At 38.9% G+C, this 20506-nt stretch overlaps 1 protein-coding gene across 1 annotated transcript; it reads left to right on the top strand.

Annotated features, from left to right (window-relative positions):
• Window positions 1–390: 390 nt before the first annotated feature.
• On the top strand, window positions 391–19545 carry LOC310648034 (vomeronasal type-2 receptor 26-like). The gene is made up of 6 exons (XM_083375664.1): window positions 391–697; window positions 1007–1323; window positions 3765–4546; window positions 5591–5803; window positions 16201–16327; window positions 18375–19545. The coding sequence occupies exons 1-6, from the start codon at window positions 507–509 to the stop codon at window positions 19283–19285; spliced, it is 2541 nt and encodes an 846-aa protein (XP_083231790.1). The 5' UTR covers window positions 391–506; the 3' UTR covers window positions 19286–19545.
• Window positions 19546–20506: the final 961 nt, after the last annotated feature.

The following is a 20506-nucleotide window of genomic DNA, read 5'->3' on the forward strand; positions in this document are numbered from 1 at the left end:
ACTAAAATTAAGTGACATCAACCTAGAGTATCACCAAACTCCATAGCTCTGGGTGAGCTTCCCCAGCAGTCTCTGGAGACAAGAGACCATGTTGTAGGACAGTAGAATTCCCTTTTAATTGAATTATCTTGTACCCGCATCACTTTATAGACATGTCCTGACAGGAATAATTGCATCCACTACAGAACAGAGCCCCTAGGGGTGTTTCTGTGGTTTTTCACTAACATGTTTTCTTTCAGCTAACCCTCCAATAACTGTCCAATGCAAATATCAGACTGAAGCAACATGAGATTTTTCATCAGAAATGGATAAATATCTTAGGTCACATTCTGTATGGTCCAAGTTCTTGAATGTACTTTTCTACTCTTTCCAGGTGAAGCTTGGGGTGTCGGTTACTGAATTAGGAAAGCCACTAACGTTTCCATCTTGTGAGTGTGCTTTGAATACTTCTAACTCAACTTCTTTTATTGAGAATTGGGAAGGGGTTTGATTTATCCCTAAGAATTATGGGCCTCCTGCTTCTCCTTTTGATGCTGCTGATGTCCAAGCCGGTCTCTGGGAAATTTAGAAGGAAGTGTCGGCTGAGTTTGGATCGCCAGGATGGAAAACAACCATGGAACTATTACAGGCCAGGAGACCATCTCATTGCTATGATCATCACTACAACCAACAGTGCTTCTTCTAGTCAGTCTCCTTTGTAAGTGACGGAGTTGCATTCCCTCTATTTGCAGACCTAACACTCTCTTTCTTTTCTTCTTATTTCACTTACTTCTATATGATTTTGATTTGCATGACTTGACTTGTTTTTCTTATTTTGTGGAATAGACTCAAATCCAAAGATAGGGCTGGAAAAAAAATCCTGGGTTCATCACTAGAGTACTAACCTAACTGATCCTTGGTTTTGGATCAATGTTGGCTTGAGGCTCAGTAGACTTGTGGAGACAAAGAGGACTGGATATATATATAAAATGTTGATGTTGATAATAACATACACATTTTTTGGCAGTGTGCTTTCCTTTGGTTTTATGAAAACCCTACAATCCATTTTTGCCATTCAATTTTTGAACATGGATCTCCAGCTCCTGCACAATCTCACACTTGGCTACAACTTCCATGACAACTATTTGAGCACTTTACATACTTCAGGTGCCTTGCTGGACATTCTCTCCACTGGAGAAGCCAATGTCCCCAACTATGGCTGTGGAAGGAAGGACAACCTTTTGGCTCTTATTGATGGAACTCACAGGGACATCTCCATGCAGATGTCAACATTAGCAGACATCTACAAAGTCCCACAGGTTTGTGTGAGTGTTTCTCTATCTGGTATAGTGAGTGGGAGGATGCGGGGTGAGATCCAATCATATCTTCTCCATTAAATTCAAGAGCTGCTTTTCTCCATATTAGTGAACATGTAAACTGTTTTAGCACATTATGTTCATGTTCAAATTCATCATAAAAGACCTGAAGATCAATAAGGTCCCTGGAGAGGACTTTCTACTGGCTATTTGGCTATTCAAAAAATATCCCTTATTGTGAGTACCTCTACTGGCATTTTCGTTTTCACATGTAAATAATACCTGCCCTATTTATCAAAAACAGATCATGCCAGACAAATCTTACTGCATTCTTTGACCAGGTGACAAAATTTGTGGACCAGAGGAATGCTATGGATATAATTTACTTGGACTTCAATAAGGCATTTGATAAAGTAGACCACAACCTTGATAAGATAGAAAAATGTGGGTTAGAAAGCATCACCACCAGATGGATTCATAAGTGGCTGACCAACCCCGCTCAATGTGTAGCCCTCAATGGAACTGCATCTATATGGAGGAAAGTATGCAGTGGGATACCCTAAGACTCTGTTTTAGGCCCAGTACTCTTCAACATCTTCATCAATGATTTGGATGAGAGGATAGATGGGGAATTCATTAAATTTCCAGACGACAGTAAGCTGGCAGGAATAGCCAACACTCCAGAAGACAGGCTTAAGACAGGAGGATCTTGACACACTTGAACATTGGGCACTATCTAGCAAAATGAAATTCAATAATGAAAAAAGATAGATTCTACATTTAGGCAAGAAAAAACAAATGCACAGGTATATATGGGAGGTACTTTGCTCAATAATAGTAACTGTGAGAGGGATCTCAGAGTCCTAGTGGACAATCACTTAAATAGGAGCCAGCTGTGTGCTGCAGCTGCCAAAAAAGCCAAGACAGTGCTAGGCTACATTAACAGAGGAATAGAATCAAGATCACATGAAGTGTAAATAAAGCTAAAGGTAAAGGTTCCCCCGCACATGCGTGCTAGTTGTTTCCGACTCTAGGGGCCGGTGCTCATCTCCGTTTCAAAGCCGAAGAGCCAGCGCTTGTCCGAGGACGTCTCCGTGGTCATGTGGCCGGCATGACTAAACACCAAAGGCGCACGTGTGTAAATACCACTTTATAATGTTTAGTAAGTGTAAATACCACTTTATAATGTTTAGTAAGACTATACTTGGAATATTGCATCCAGTTTTGGTTATCACCATGTAAAAAAGATGTTGAGACTCTAGAAAGAGTGCGGAGAAAAGCAACAAAGATGATTAGGGGACTGGAGGCTAAGACATATTATTTTTTAATCCCATTTATATCCCGCCCTTCTCCGAAGACTCAGGGTGGCTTACAATCTAAAGCACAAATCAATGTGGTTAGCAATATAAACAATGGTTGCTGGAATTGGGTTTGAGAAGAAGTAATGGATGGAAACTAATCAAGAAGAGAAGCAACCTGGAACTAAGCAGAAATTTCCTGATAGTTAGAACAAATAATCAGTGAAACGACTCGTCTCTAGAAGTTGTGAATGCTCCAACACTGGAAGTTTTTAAGAAGAGACTGGACAGCCATTTGTCTGAAATGGCATAGGGTTTCCTGCCTGAGCATTTCAACAGGAAAAATGAAGGATCCTGAAGTACAAATCTCTAAGGTGCTAAATACATATCGGTACACCTTTGTTCATTCTGATAATATTTTACTATTATTGTACTCCTAAGTTGGATTGTATAGACTGTTAAGAAAAGTTTTAAGAAAGCTCCTACTGATATAATAATTCAATGGTTATTGATAAATCAAAGTTAAAAGTTATGATCTTTGGAAAACAACATCATAGCCATTGATGCCTATTGATGGTAATCCAACAGAGTAAACAACACCATTCTTTACCTGGGCAAGTTTTCTCTGAGACTGGATATTGTTTCCCTCATCATTATAGGAACCAGTTAGAGAAAGGGTGTGAGTGAATTTACTGCTTAAACTTAAAAAAATCTTAGCTACCCAGTTTTTCCCCCATTTATTACAATATATAATCTCAAAGTTACCCTGAAGCCCTTATATCAAACTGACTTTTTGGGTTTAATCTATATCACTACTAGAACAAACACCATCACAGCATCTGAGGAGAATCTCGAGGGTGGACAAAAGGACTTCAGCTGTTGCCCTCAGAGTTGAATTGAGAATTTATACAATTTGTCTTTTGTCTAAAAATCAGATTTATAATTATTAGTGTGCAAGCCCCTCATTCTTGCATTCTGTTTTTATATACTGACATTAGTCTTCTGTGTTCTACAATATACATTTTGTATGGCTTAATGGCTAATCAATAATACATTGTTCTAATACGTTCAAGAGAACCAGGCTGGATTCTAAAAGCAAATATTTAGGATTTGTTCTGACCCCCAAATATAACACAGCATTCTTCATTGCTTTTTCAGTTCAGTGTTGTAGCTGCTTCAGAGGCCCTGAGTGATAAAAGTCAATTCCCCTTTTTCCACCAGATGCTCCCCAAAGAAGGGATCAACTACCCAGCCATTGTCCAGCTGCTTCTCCATTTCAGGTGGACCCTGATTGGCCTCTTTGCTTCAGACACAGAGAAGGGAGCAAATTTCATGAGGACTTTCACTCCTGTACTTGTCAGGAATGGAATTTGTGTTGTCATATCACAACAATTCTCAACAACTGGACATACAGCATCCCTCAGGAATGCCCTCTCTAAGTGGAGAGAAGTCAATGTCTTTGTTCACTTCATGGAATTTGATGCCATTTGGTTCAGAGTCTTTCCTTTCCATTTAGCGCTTATGGGATTGCAAGGAGCCATTGAAGGGAAAGTCTGGATCTTGACCGTCTTGGGTTATTTAGAAATTAGAAGGCACAGACTTCTCAGATATGTTCATAGTATTTGGGCCTTTTATTTTCAGCAGAAAAATAGGCAAACACATTATCCCTTTGAACCTCATTTATTTCTGGAACCCCAGATTGAAAGTCAGTATTTCCGCTGTTCTCTTTCAAAGCACGTCTTTTCTGTGAAAGGCCGCAGAAGATGCACCCAGAAAGCCCCACTGGAGACCCAGGAGAAAAGGAACAGGATCCGCATCACAAATCACCCCTACATGTACAGTTTCATTAACACTCTGGCCCAGGCCTTGAACGCTGCCTATTCCTCCAGATGCAGGAGGAGAAGCAAGGAGGTGAAAGAGAGGCTGGGGGCTCCAAGGCTGCAGCCATGGCAGGTAAGGGGACCTTTTAATTTCCATCTGTCTGTTCTTATGCAAGATACCATAATTTGTCAAGTGCAAATGGCTAAATATCACGTATTTTTCTACTGGATTTAATTTATGCACATTTCTCTATTGAGAAATCATAAATTATTTTTCTGGTCGCTGGGAATTTTTTAAAAGTGATCTAAGTTGGAATAAATTGTGCAACCCAAAATGAACATTTATGTATTTTATCTGCCTATATTAATGAATATATTGAAGAATAAATGAGCAAGGAATAATTGTTATTCATATCTTCCCATTTCTATGAGGAACATTAAAAATTATTTCAGCAACATTTGTAAGATTATCTTTTTCCACTTAATTATCACAATATCTAACCATCACTTAACTAGGTTCTCAATCATGACTTTATGAAGAAGTTTGTTAATACAGTAGTTGGATGAAATCAAGTTATATCACAAGCATTCCCACAATGTACTAACGAAGTGTAATGATATATGAGAATGACCTTGGGTGGAAGAAGAGCTGCTAACCACAAATCAGACAAGTGGGAGGGGGGCCCTTAGCTGCATAATGGGCAAAGAAACTCAGAAAGGTTCCTGCCCAAATTTTCATGTTGTACAAACAATTGGGGGGATTATGCTTTCAGATTTGCAAGATTCTCATAATGCAGCTTTATAATAAATTAGAATTAGCTCCTTGGTCATGTTTCCTTCTGCTTACCTGGAAGATTTGCCAGGGAACTTACTTCTAGACAAATCCATGTTTATTTGTAATCACCTAGCTATTTTCAAAGAGCTTATGAGTAATCTCTTTTTGGTTTGTTTGTTTGATTGTTTTGTGACTACTCTAGAAAATTTTCTCAATAATTTTTTTTCAAATTTTGCTGAATCATTGTTCTACATTTTTGAAGATATTGGTAACTCTTGTTCTCCCAACTAGCAATACATGCAAGTCAGACAATTGTAGAAGAAATATTCAAATGTGAAAAGACCATATAGGATAAGAAACCATTTTTTCTGCTTTTAAAATTTATGCATCTTTCTATTTTAGTTTCATCCTTTTCTGGCGAAAAATGAGTTTTGCAATCTTTCACTCATTAATTTGTACTTGGACCAAAATGGAGATATAGCAGCAGATCTGAAGATCAGGACCTGGGTGGTTCTCGGCAAGATGGATATCACTGAAGAGCCATTGGGGAGTTTTGAAAGACAAAGACTTATTGTCAACCAAGATGCTCTTCCACAACTAAAGTTGCTCAACAAGGTGGGTGGAATATTCATGTCTTTCCTCTGTCTTCCAAAGCCTCAGGAACCATTTCAAGTGGCTAAGACTAGTCACCATGATGGATGACCTTTGCTGAGAATCGAATGTGGGAAATGATACTTTTCTTTTCTTTTTTTATTGAAAAGTTTTAAAATACATTTTTAAAACATATACCCCATCTCACCCACCCCCCTCCCCCTCCCTCCCTTCCCAACACCCCCCTCCGACTTCCCAGAACTGAATACAGGGTATTACATCACACAATCTCAATCTAAAATATTCTAATTACTATAATTACTCTTTAAATCCTATCGCACTTTAACTCTTCTTAACCATAGAAAAGATAAAAAATATATCCTCTAATTATAATGACTAAAAACTATTGATATGCTAAATGATACTTTGTAGTCCCATATTTATTCTGAATATAATCAATCCATCTTCTCCATTCTACTATATATCTTTGTTGCGAGTGATCTTTCACATATGCCGAGATTTTGGCCATTTCTGCCAAGTTCGAGACTTTCAAAGTCCGTTCTTCTATAGTAGGCAGATCCTCCTTCTTCCAGTATTGTGCTACCAAAAGTCTTGCAGCTGTTACTAAGTTCAGCATCAATTTAGTTTCTTTAGCAGTACAGTCAGTGATAATACCCAACAAAAACAATTGTGGTGAAAATCTTATCTTTCTCTTAAAGATCTTCTGCATGTTCCACCAAATTTTGATCCGAAAGCTTTAACTCTTTTACAAGTCCACCATACATGATAATACGTTGCATCATCACAACCACATCTCCAACATTTTGGCTGACAATTTGGATACATACATGCTAATTTTTGGGGATCTAAATGCCATCTATAAAACATTTTGTAAAAATTCTCCCTTAAGTTTTGTGCCTGTGTGAATTTAACATTCCTAAGCCATATTTTCTCCCAAGTGTCCATTATTATTGGTTCTTGAAAATTCTGGGCCCATTTTATCATACAATCCTTAACCAGTTCCGCTTCTGAGTCGATTTCTATCAATGCATTATATATCCTTCTTATATGCGCTCGACTTTGATCTCTAATTTGCTTTACCAAATTCTCATCTGATATTGAAATACCAATTTTCTGATCTTCTTTCCATCTGGCCTGTAACTGCCCATACTGAAACCAAGTTTGTACTATTCTTTCTTCTTTTAGAATATTAAAAGACTTCAATTGCCATTCATTCTTTTCCAGTCTAAGAATTTCTTTATATGTTATCACATCATGTTTAAATCCCACATTTATATTTTCTATTGCATGTTTAGGTATTGCCCAAATAGGAATTTTATAATTCAACTTATATCGATATTTTTTCCAAACTCTCAACATGACAGATCTTAATATATGTGTTTTAAAAACTTTGTCCACTTTTTTGTCATACAATAAATAAGCATGCCAACCATATAACATATCCCACCCTTCAATATTCAATAATCTCCTTTGTGTTAAATTAAACCAATCACTAATTAACGATAATGCTGCTGCATCATAATATAATTTAAGATTGGGCACTTTTAGACCGCCTCTTTCACGTACATCTTGCATTATCTTAAATTTAACTCTCGGTCTCTTCCCTGCCCAAATAAATTTATTAATACCTCTCTGCCATTCTTCCAAATTTGAATCTTTTTTAAGTACAGGTATCATTTGAAATAAAAATAAAAATTTAGGTAAAACATTCATTTTCACAGCTGCAATTCTTCCCGATAAAGACAGTTGTAATTTCCTCCAACTATCTAACTCTTTTTGTATTTTGGACCATAACAATTCATAATTATTCTTATATAATTTAGTATTTGAAACTGAGAGATGTACCCCCAAATATTTAACCTTTTTAACTATTTCAAATCCCGTTAATTTTTCTAAAGCTACCTTTTGTTCTATGGTCATATTTTTAGACAATACCTTAGTTTTTTGTCTGTTTACTTTGAATCCCGAAACTTGTACATATTGTAAAATTATTTCCATTAAATCTGTAACTGATTGAATTGGTTGACTTAACGTAATAACCAAGTCATCTGCAAACGCTCTCAATCTATAATCTTGATCTTTTATTTTAATTCCCTTTATTTTCTTTGAATCACATATTTTAATCAATAATATTTCCAATGTTAAAACAAACAACAATGGCGACAGTGGACATCCCTGTCTTGTACCCCTTTCAATTTTACAAGCTTCTGATAAGCTACCATTAATTATTATTTGTGCTGTTTGTTTTTGATATATAGCCCTAATAGGTTGTAAAAACTTACCCCCAAACTGCATCTTCTCTAACACTTTAAATAAGAATTGCCAGTCCAATTGATCAAAAGCTTTTTCAGCGTCCAGAACAATCAGCGCTGCAGGGACTTGGTTATTTCTTTCTAAATATTCTAATACATTTACAATATGTCTCACGTTATTTTTCATTTGCCTACCACTTAGAAATCCTGTTTGGTCAATATGGATCATTTGTTGCATAACCTTCATCAATCTATTTGCTAAAATTTTGCAAATATCTTGTAATCAGAATTCAACAACGATATAGGTGTATAATTTTTAGTTTGTATAAGATCTTGATCTTCCTTTGGAATCAACGTTATAAATGCTGTTCTCCATGATGGAGGAACCTCCCCTCCGGATTGGATTGTTCTAAACAATTCTTTTAAAGGTTCCACCATCTATAGTTGTAATTTTTTATAATAAGTAGCAGTCAATCCATCTGTCCCAGGTGCCTTACCTAATTTTAATTGTTTAATTGCTAAAATAATTTCTTCAGTGGTTATCAATTGATTCATCTCTTCCTGTTGCTCTTGTGTTAGCGCCGGGATGTTCACTCCTTGCAAATAACTATCTATGTCTAAACCTTGACTGTTATCCCTTGCATACAGCTTAGAGTAAAATTCGACAAAAGCCTTTTTAATGAGATTTTGCTGAAACACTTCTTTACCCTTATAAACTATCTTATCTATCTGACGAGATCTTTGTTTTTTCCTTAATAAATAAGCTAACCACCTGCCAGGTTTATTTGCATTATTAAAAATATTATGTTTAGCATGTCTTAAATTAGTTGCCACCTGGTCCGCCATCAGCATGTCAAACTGACCTCTTAACAAGTTAATTGAATCTTTTAGCCTCTTGTCAGATGGATCCATAGTAAAAGCTTTCTCTTTCCTCTTTATTTCCTCCTCAATTTCTTTACGCTTAAATTCCATTCTACATCTATATTTATTATTCAAATATATTAAAACTCCCCTCATATAAGCTTTACTTACATCCCAAACCATTTCAATAGAAGTACCTTTGTGTATATTCATAATAAAAAATTCTTTCATCTGCTTTTTACATTCTTCCACATTATCTAAGTTTTCATTTAATCTCCATGATCTTCTGTCATCATTACCCTTATCCAACTCCATCCAAACTGGACTATGGTCTGATAAAGTTCTTGGACATATCTTGATCTTCTTAATCCTAGAAAAAAAATCATTAGTAATTAATATAAAATCAATCCTAGAAAAGGATTGATGTCTGTCTGAGAAAAAAGTAAAATCCTTTTCATCCACGTTTCTTTCTCTCCAAATATCTCTCAATTCCAAATCATCTTTCAACTCGAAGAAAGATTTAGGCAATCTAGCATGATTAGGAGTATTTTTAAAAAAACCTTTCTTATCCTTCTGCATGTCCAGCACACCATTCCAATCTCCCATTAAGATACAAGACTTATAGTCCCATTGAGTTATTTTGTTGTGTAGCAATTTATAAAATTCTTCTTGTTGTTGATTAGGAGCATATATTCCAATTAGAAGTATTTTCTTCCCTTCAATCAAAAGTTCAATAATAAAATATTTTCCTTGTATATCTGCTTCTATTAATTTGGCTATCAGACCCTTCTTCACATATATTACTACACCATTTTTCTTCTCTGGAGCGGATGCAATAAATTGTGTACCCAGTCTCAAATTTATCAAATATTTTTGATCAGAAACCCGAATATGCGTCTCTTGCAAACAAACAACGTCATTTTTAAAATGTTTCAAATACTGAAATATTTTCTTCCTCTTTTGTGGTGAATTCAAACCATTAACATTCCAAGTCAGGAATTTTGTCGCCATCTTTTGCAACTTGAAGCCTCCGGAGCGCCTCCTGAAGATCTTCAGAGATCTGTCTCTTCGGCCTCGCTCCTCCCTCTGCTTCACTTGATTCTTGAGTTGTAATCATCAAACATTGATCCTGTTGCCGTTGTTGTTGTTGTGCCTTACGTCTAGATGCAGCCCAAGTTATTCTTTGAGTCATAGGTTCTTCTACTATAGCCAAGGGTTGCACTGTTTCAGAAAGTTGATGTTTCTCTTGTGACTGTCGCACTCCTTCATCCTTTCCTTCTTTATCTTCTGAAGATGGTGGTGAACCTGCTTTCAATACATTAGTATAAAAATCTTGTGCCTTCAGAACTTTATTAAGACGGTATCTTATTCCAGCAAAATTCACCACAATCCCCATTGGTATCTCCCATCTGAACTAAAGCTGTTGTTTTTTCAATTTTTCTGCCAGAAAAGCAAAATCTTTTATTTTTCTCAAAACTTTTGGGGGGAATCTCTTTCAGAATCAAAACCTCCTGACCAACAATTTTAAATCTTATTATAAAAAACTTATTATAAAAAATTTGAATAATCTCATTTCAAGGTCTTAGTGATGGTTTTTAAGTCCTTACATGGCATGGGTCCGGAATACCTCGGGGACCACCTGCTGCCGGCGTTGACTCCCCTCCGCCCCGTGCGTTCCCACAGAGAGGGCCTCCTCAGGGTGCCTCCAGTCAGAGAATGTCGGCTGGTGGCCCCCAGGGGGAGGGCCTTCTCTGTGGGCGCCCCGGCTTTGTGGAATCAGCTGCCGGTTGAGCTCCGGATGGCACCGGATCTCCGCTCCTTCCGGCGCGGGTTAAAGACCCATTTATTTGAACAAGCTGGCCTGGCCTGATGGGGAATTACTTAGGGTTTTAATATTTATATATATTTTTATTGTTTTTACTGTGGGCAATAATTTAATTCTTTTTTAACTTTTGTATTTTTGTAGTTTCATGATATGCCCTGTTCACCGCCCTGAGTCCTTCGGGAGAAGGGCGGTATAAAAATTTAATTAAATAAATAAAATAAATAAATAAAATTTCTTATCTTTCTCTTCGTAAAATACACCACCACATCTCTTGGCAATTTCCTTTGCCTGGCAATCCAGGAGTTAACTCTAAAAGCTTTATCTATCACGCCAAAGAAATCTTTGGGTTGAAACCCCAAATTAGGTGCCAGGGCAACTGCCAGCATCTCTTGCAAATTCTCCTGAGGATTCTCTTTAAAATCCCTGATCCTCAGAGCAAACTCCATATCTCTGTATTGTATCATCACAACCTCTTCCTCCATTTTATCCATTTTATATTCAACTTCACCCATTTTGGCCTCCAACATCAGATTATTTTGTTTCACCTCTTCCACCTGTTCATTCAGAGTCTCAATACAACCTGCAAGCCCCTGAAGTGCTAAGAGAATGTCCTCCCGCATTTCTTTGTTCTTATCCTCAATAAGCACAGCCACCTGTTCAGTTATTTTTTCAGTTATTTTTTCAGACTGAGTTACTAAAGCCACTTTTTTTATTTAAAAAGTTTTACAATACATTTTGACTTTGATCCCCCCTCCCCCACCCCTATCTAGCCCTCCCTATCCCTCTCCCCGATTCCCTCCTCCCCCCCCCCAACTTCCCAGAGCTAAATACAGGGTATAAAATCGAAAAACAAACTTAAGCACCCCTATGTTATCAACAATAAACTATTAATTCTATCTCCCTCTAGCTCATATAAAATGAATAAAAACAATATTAATATTACAAATAAAATAAAAAAGAAAAAGAGGAAAACAGAAAAAGAGCTTGACTCAGAATAGATTTTCTTAATCCCAGTCCTTATTCATATTAATTTCAAAAAAAAAAAGAAAAAAAAACTTTCACCTACTATTTGCATTCTCCCACCTTTCTCTAATTTCTAAACAAATTCTCAGTTACGCGCCAAAAGCGCCTATCTCTGTTAACCTTAATAATCTCCAACCAAACTAAACTATGATCAAAAATAGTTCTTGCATGTATCACGCCAAATGTCTCACAGAATTCAACACATACTTTTAGTCCATAACCCTAATATACTTTTCTAGCAAACAAATAACATCAATCTTAAATTGTGTTAAATATTAAAAAAAACTTTCTTTCTCCTCTATGATAAATTTAATCCATTGACATTCTAATTTAAAAATTTAATCACCAATCTTAACGCTCCAAAGCTTTTGGAGCACGTCTGTCATGACCCCCAAAACTTCTTTAGACCGCGCCCCTCCCACATCTTCACTGTAAGTACACTTTGGAGATTCCATAACTTTCTGTTGGTCTTGCTCTTGCTCTCGTCTCGCTCTTCTTAGGGCGGCACGCGTCATCTTCTGGCCTCCTGCAACAACCGATGAGACTGTAACTTGATCCCCTCCAACACCATTGTCCTCTGTCTGTCTATCTGCAAGATCTTGAAGCTTTCCCTCGCCGTATCCCTTTACACCTTCCAAAAATGATAGGGGGGTTGCTTTTAACACATTGCTATAAAAATCACGTGCCTGAGCCACAGTAACCAGACGATGTCTTTTACCTTCGTGCGTCACCACCAGTCCAACTGGAATCTCCCATCTAAACTTAATATCACATTTCTTAAGTTCCTGTACTAGAAATGCAAAATCTTTCCTTCTCCTTAGGATCTTCGGAGGAATCTCTTTTAAAACCAAGACTTCTTGCTCAGCCACTACCAATTTAGTATCATAAGCAGCTTGAATGACTTCATCTCTAATTACTCTCTTTGTAAAATAGACCACCACATCTCTGGGTAACTTCCTCTGTCTTGCAATCCATGAATTTACACGAAAAATTTTGTCCATATTTCCCTCAATTTCAGATGCTGGCTGGCCCAGTACCCCTTCCAGAGCCTCAGAAATCAGCTGCTTTAAATCTTCTTTACAATTCTCCTTTAAACCCCTGATTCTAATAGCATACTGCATCTGATGATACTGAACAAGGCTCAATTCTCCGTCCATTTTATCCCTTATATTTTCATTTTCTAATATCTTTGCTTCTAATATAGAGTTCTTTTGACTGAGATCCTCCACTTTTACATCCAGCTCTTGCACACATTCAGCTACGGATTCAATCATAGACAACATGTCCACCCTCATTGCTCTAAACTTCTCTTCCATCTTCTTCTCCAATTTCTCCATTTTCTCCTCCAGCTTTTTCAACTTTTCATCCATCATGTCAGACATCAATTGTGAATGCTTTCCAAGAGCATCTTGTAAATCCTTAAGCATCAATGCCTGAGGAGGTGCAGGAGGAAGCAAAGCTTGCAATGAGGTCTGTTGCACCAGGGAAGACCCCGCATTCCGAAGAGCTTTAGAAGTTTTAGCCGCCATCTTCCCCCACTTTCACTTATTGCGCACTTTCACTTTAAAGCTATAAAATCCATTGAGCTAGAGACTAAAGATAAGAGTCCACATCACCTTGACCTCCTGTACCGCTCTGCCTGCATCTTGATAATCAAAAGTATTTCCTTTTGGCAGGGGTGGTTGCTAACACCTGGCTCTGCTCCAAAAATCCCGGAGCAGGGGCGCTGCGCAGCTCGGAGCAACCCAGGCTTCGGGGGGGCTCATCCTTCAGCCGCCCAAACTCTCAGCTCAGGCGGCCCCGGAGAGCTCAACCCCTACCTGGGGCCTCACCCCCTCCTCTTCTCCCGAGGAGGGGGCTTCAAATCCATCTAAACAGCTGATCGGCGCTGTTTACGATGGAAAAACACAGCTGCGGAGCGGGCAGCCCGAAAACGGCTGTCTTCGGTGTCGCGTCGCCACCGGAAGTCCGCTAAAGCCACTTTTAAAGCATCTTGTAAGTCCTTTAAAGTTACAGGTGGAGCAGGTGCAGGGGATGATGTCAAAGACTGCAATCCAGATTGATGAACAGGCGATGTCCCTGCACTTTTAGTAACAGGGATTCTAGGAGGCTTAGAAGCCATTTTATAACCAATTAACTCTCCATCCAAACTTTCACTTTTCTTCTCTTTTAACAACTTAGACCAAATATTGTAAATTTAAGCAGGTCAAATTTAAAGTCCAATTCCTCCTCAATATCCCAACAAACACTTTCAATATAAAAGAAGTGAGAGAGGAAAGAAAAAAAGAAAAAAACCCTTTGCTTCTTTAAAAAAATCTTCTCTCTCTTCCCTTTCACTCAGACGCCATTTTCCCTTTCTTTTCCAAATAGTTATTGAGACAAAAAAAAAGTTTTCTTTCTTCCGAGAGTTAAAGCCTTGTACTTGCTATTTATCTGACTCCTGTATCCTCTCTGCTGCAACAATGTTTCTAGATGTCAATCAGATCTGGCAGGAGTGTATTCAGTGTCTTGTTCTGTTAATAGCAGAAGAGTCCTCCGCTCCGGAGATGCCCAGGCTTCGGGGGGGCTCTCACCCTTCAAGCCCCAGAACAAACGTTCTGGGGCTCTAGGGGAGCTCTACCCCTACCTGGGAACTCCCCCTCCCCTCTTCACCCAAGGAGTGGGGTTTTCACGCCACGGAGCAGCTGATTGTCAGCTGCTCCGTGGTTTAAACAGCAGCGAGGGACCGGCGGTCGATTCTGACCGTCCGCGATGCTGGAGAGCCACCCGGAAGTCGGAAATGATACTTTTCTTAAACTGCTTAGGAGGGTAATGAAGAAAATTCCTCCAGATGCTATAAAATGGAACAATGTTCTAAGCTGATTCAGAGAATTTGGATTTGGATTTGGACAACTCTTTAGGAGATAGATAATGGTCTTTTGTGTTCCCTGTGTCATGGTTCCGACAGATGAAACTCTTCAAAAGAACTTCAAGGCATTGTTTACCTTAAAGAATCTTTTATTTGAGTAGCATAATATCGGAACAGCATAATTGAAGCCCAAAACTGAATTCCCCTCCCCTGGGCACATAGTATTAAAGCGCAATTCCGTCCTCTAATTAACAGTCATAAATCACATTCCCAAATTAGCTTGGGAATTGGCTTCCTCTCCAGCTTGCCAATTCTTTATCAGTTCTGGGCTCAATAACCTTGATTCTCACACTACGTTTAGTGTTGTTATGTCTAACTAGACTCTCATTCACAGCATCATCTAACTCTAAAAGTGAAAGGTGAAAGATGGCTACATTTCCATCATTTGTCAATGGAAAAATATCCAATGTTAGCAGCGTTGACACCCTGTGAATTAATTGTCTCCATAAACCTGGTGACAGAGGCCATCAATTGCTTCTTCCTTATTTACAAATATCAAAGAAGAAGGCAATTCTGTTGAGCAGTGCCTGAGTTCAGGTTTGAATCCAATGGAGTTTATTCAAAGCTGGGTGCAGGCTCTTTGTGTCTCAGTGGGAAACAAGCTTTGGAATTAGAGTTCAGCTTCTCCAGATTTATATGCCGTTTGTCTCCCTGTCCAGAATGACTCTGGATGGCTTACAAGAGTGTCTTGTGTGTATAATGTCTCCCATTGTATAATTCTCTGACCCAGAAAACTGAACTAATGAAACATTTCTTTGATCCAGAGAAAAGCCCTTCCTGATATCAAAGGTAATGAGGGAGAATTTGAAATGAAAGCTACTTACTTTTGTCCTTTGTCTTGTAAGAGGGCTCTTCAAAGTTTCAGTGCCATTGTTTATCTTGATACTTCAGTCTCTCTGGGTGAAAAGTTTCAAATTTAAGTAATAATAAATGTGGGTCTCTCTTTCCATGACAGTTGGTGTCACCTAGTTGTAGTTCTTCAAAGAAAGGACCATCTCATTTGATTACAATTCCAGAAATTAAAGAGTCCGTTTTATTCTTGTTTCAACAGTATGGCAGCCGTATGGATTCAACAAACAAATATACAACCGAAGAACATTCTCTTTGAAGTTGACAGTCCTAGTGTGAAAGGAATTTCTTCTTTCTACCTTAACTGGGAGACTGTTTTGGAGTACTTTCAAAGAGAAAATCTAATATGAATTGATCATCATACTTTAAAACCATGGGTATATGAAGAATGGAGAAATAGGGCCATGAGTGAATGAAGAAGAATCGTCTGATTGTCACTTAATGCTTAAAACTTTTTTCAAATCCATCCCTCCAGACTTTATTATGCAGAAAAGTGTTGTTGTTGTTTTCTTGCAATGTTACATGCCAAAAGATAAAGGGAGGAACTAAATGAAGAATCTGCCACTAGTTATAACTTCTACATCTGTTTTGAAGGAGTCAGAGATGTCCACGTCTACCTCCATTTTCCATGAATGGTGAGTCCTAACATATTTTCTTCGTCAATCTTTGTTTCTCTGCTTAGTCCCTGCCTCAGTCCAAATGTGTGGCAAGTTGTCGTCCTGGATTTGTCAAGAGGGCTCGAGAAGGAGAGCCGGTCTGCTGCTACGACTGCATTCCTTGTCCGGATGGGACCTTCTCCACTCAGGAAGGTGGGTGACACCGAAGAAAAGGGCTGGTCTCGTGGAAATTGGATTTATCCAGAGCAGTTTGAGGAAAGTCCATGTTGAAAGGCATTTTGAAGCTTAGTTGTTTTCCTGTCTATTTTTAAAATTCAGAATTTCTTATCTAACAGGAAGAATAACCCAAAGATCCTGAAGGAGGGGCTAGGAAAAAAACAAGAAGTTAAGGCAGTTGGGAAAGTTTTACCATTGCCATTGCTTGTTGGCTGGGATGTGTCCTTCTATGTTTGCTTTTCTAGGAATATATCCGTTCTTTGAAACTTTAGGACCTGCCTTAGGTCCACTGCTTTTCCTCATTTGAAGCAAATGTATGGTATCTCCTCCCCCAAAACTGATGCATAAAAAGATATAAGCAATCAATTTCCATTAAGGACATTAACCACCATCATGGAGCGAGAGCTTTTGGGCTCAACAGAGAAAGAAAAGAAAAGAAAAGAAAAAAAGATCAGAAAAGAAAAGAAAACAGAAAATATACCATAAAATAAAAGAAGACAGTATCTCTGTGGGAGTGATAAGCTAAATGTAAAATTATTGGGGGTAAAATATGTTTACTTTTCTCCAGTGCTTTAATTTTTATTTTTATTTTAATTCCATTTATATCCCGCCCTTCTCCGAAGACTCAGGGCGGCTTACAAGCTTAGCAGTAGCCTTCATTCTATGCACATGCCTGTTTATTAGGGCTCTCACCTCCCCCAAGCGGCATTATTACAAAGTCAGCTTATTGCCCCCAACAATCTGGGTCCTCCTTTTACCTACCTGGGAAGGATGGGAGGCTGAGTCAACCTTGAGCCTGGTGGGACTCGAACCTGCACTAATTGCAGGCAGCTGGTGTTACTTAAGGAGGCATCAGCCCACTGCTCCACCAAGGCTAATTGTCCATGTTATCGTATAAAAGGTAAAACACTAATATTCATTTAAAGTCAGTTCAATTTTTTTGGTATCAATGGTAGTGGGCCTTCCATTTCTTTAATCTCCTTTTGTTGTTATATATTGAGATAATAACAATTACAACCCCAACCAAAAACAAAATAAAAAACCCTACATGCACAATTGGGATTCAATTGAAACAGACCTACCAAAAAGGATGGAAAAATGGAGAATTAATAAAAACATGAAGCTATATAATGTTGATTTATATGTAACTAGATCAGTGCTTGAATAGATCACTAAACTGAAATAACGTGGAACCAAACTGCTTCATCTGCTCATTCTTTGAATAGAAAGATTTTGCCAAAAAAGTGTGATGCTCCCCTCATTTATTAAAAAAAGGTAAAGGTAAAGGTTCCCCCGCACATGCGTGCTAGTCGTTTCCGACTCTAGGGGCCGGTGCTCATCTCCGTTTCAAAGCCAAAGAGGCATCGCTTGTCCGAGGACGTCTCCGTGGTCATGTGGCCGGCATGACTGGACGCCAAAGGCGCACGGAACGCTGTTACCTTCCCACCGGAGTGGTCCCTATTTTTCTACTTGCATTTTTACGTGCTTTCGAACTGCTAGGTTGGCAGAAGCTGGGACGAGTAACAGGCGCTCACTCTGTTACGCGGCACTTGGGATTCGACCCGCCAAACTGCCGACCTTCTGATCAACAAGCTCAGCGTCCTAATTAATTTTTCCTAAAATTTCTTTATATGTGTGTAAGATGATACCTTTTTGCTAAATCCTAAACTCAGTTAAAGCAAAACTCTTCATTGAACATTACACATTTTAGGAATGTAATTTAACACAACATTTATAATTACATTAACTACTACATTTGTTTTCAAAGTGTATTACCGGTAATAGATGCTGCTTCAAAACCAGCATGGAGTTTAGGCCAGACACACCAAATCATTTGACACAGAAACCCCTCAGATTTCTTGTATCATCAAACAAATGAAAAAAAAGTCTGATCTCTTTTTGTGAAACTGATTTAAGCAATCCTTCTTGGAAAATGATCCTCACATCAGTTGTCTTAGAAAGATCTGTCTTGAAAGATAAAAGAATAGAATATCAAAGGAATATTGCCTTTTGGTTTTTTCAGATACAGAAAAATGCACCAAGTGTCCAGATGATAAATATGCAAATGAGGAGAGAGTCCAATGTATCCCCAAAGTTATAACCTTCCTCTCTTATGAAGAACACCTCAGTATCATCCTGCTATCTTTTGCCCTACTCTTCTTCCTAACCACAGGCCTTATTTTAATCGTCTTCATTAAATACCAAGAAACTCCCCTTGTCAAAGCCAACAACCGGGACTCCTCCTACATCCTCCTGGTCTCCCTTCTGCTTTGCTTCTTGTCTCCATTTCTCTTCATTGGTCAACCAAGGAAAGCCACCTGCCTTCTCAGACAAACAGTCTTCAGCATCATCTTCTCAGTTGCCATTTCTTCTCTCTTGGCCAAAACCATCACGGTGGTGCTGGCTTTCCTGGCCACAAAACCAGGAAACCGAGCAAAGAGATGGTTGGGGAAGACCTTGGCCAACTCCATCATTCTTTCTTCTTCTGCTGTCCAAATGATCATCTGCTCCATCTGGCTGGGAGTTTCTCCGCCATTCCCTGACTCTGACCTCCACTCCCAGCCTGGAGAAATCATCCTGCAATGCAACGAAGGGGCTGTTGTCATGTTCTACATCACCCTCAGCTACATGGGCTTCCTGGCTGCCATCTGCTTCACGGTGGCTTTCCTGGCCAGGAATCTTCCCGGGGCCTTTAACGAAGCCAAGCTGATTACCTTCAGCATGCTGGTCTTCTGCAGTGTCTGGGTGACTTTTGTGCCCACCTACCTCAGCACCAAAGGGAAATACATGGTGGCTATGCAGGTCTTCTCCATCCTGGCCTCCAGTGGTGGTCTGCTGGTCTGCATCTTCATCCCCAAGTGCTATATTATCCTTCTGAGGCCAAACCTGAACACAAAGGAGCAGCTTACGATCAAAAGAAATGTAGAAATATGAGACAGAGGAATTTCAACTCGTAAAATGTTCCAACAGTCCACTTGTAAAATGGTCCAGGCTGTTCTCCTTACATGAGTGGGTCAACGATTTTGCTTGAAATATTTAAACAGTGTCTGGAAGATTAAGCAGAAAACAATTTCTTAGAGGAATGGGGACATAATAGCTAGATAGAGATGTAGAAGGAATGTGTGGGGCAGCCTTGACGCCATTGTTTCTCAATACATTTGATCAAAACTCTGATGGCAATAAAAATGATTTTTTTTATTTAATTACTCTTTCTTGAGGATAGTAACAGCAAATGGGTGGGAAATTAATTGTAGGCTTGCTAATTATGAGTATTCGTCCTTACATGATCTATTAAATATGCATATGTAGATTATCATTTTCTCCTCCTTTCCTGAAATGTATAAATATGAGTGCATCCTTTTGTTTGTGGAATTTCCTCCCACTATTTTATGGAGGGAAATTCCTCCTGTGGACAATGAATAAATAATCACTGCTCTGAACCTTGGTTATTTGTTTGTGGCTCCTGCATTTGACTCCACAAAAACTGCATTTGACTCCACAAAAAGTGGGATTCCCAATCTTTGATCTGTAATTAGGGGGGAAAGCTGGGGAGCCCCTTAGGATGAATGTTGTGAGACTGATCCCATCTCCCTTCCTGATGCCACATAAAGGCACTCTTGAGGAGTGTGTGGGAGGCCACAATCTGTGTCTAAGAGTCTAATTGTGGCTGGGGAAGTTTGTGGAGTGTATGTGGTCCCTTCCATCCCAATTCTCAGCCACCCTGGCCCTGCTGCCAACTCAGCTGAGTGATGGCCAGAGGTGTCCAGGAAATAAGTGGGAATTTGGCTTTGGCGGGGGGAGTGGGACCTTTTTGTCTTGAAGAATAGAAACTGACCCAGAGCTTCTGTTCAAACTCCCTTTTTCTATGTCTGAATGGAGAAATTGCCTGAGCTGATCCTAGGCTGGGAGGAAAGTGAATAATGGTGCTCAGGCAGACTCTGGTTGGAGAAAGAATCTTTCCCAAAGAAATAGATAAATCATTGTGGCCCAGGGTTTGAAGTATCTCCGATACCCTCACTGGTGCTTGAGCAGTTTTCTTTTTATGAATGAATTTGCTGTAATCTGAAGCCATGAAGGCTAATGAACTGGACAAGTACTATCATGCCATTACAAATAGAACATTATTTTTTATTGATCTGCCTCCCCGTCAACTGG

This window comes from Vipera ursinii (assembly GCF_947247035.1).
Source record: "Vipera ursinii genome assembly, chromosome: 17".
In the NCBI taxonomy this organism is placed as follows: Eukaryota; Metazoa; Chordata; class Lepidosauria; order Squamata; family Viperidae; genus Vipera; species Vipera ursinii.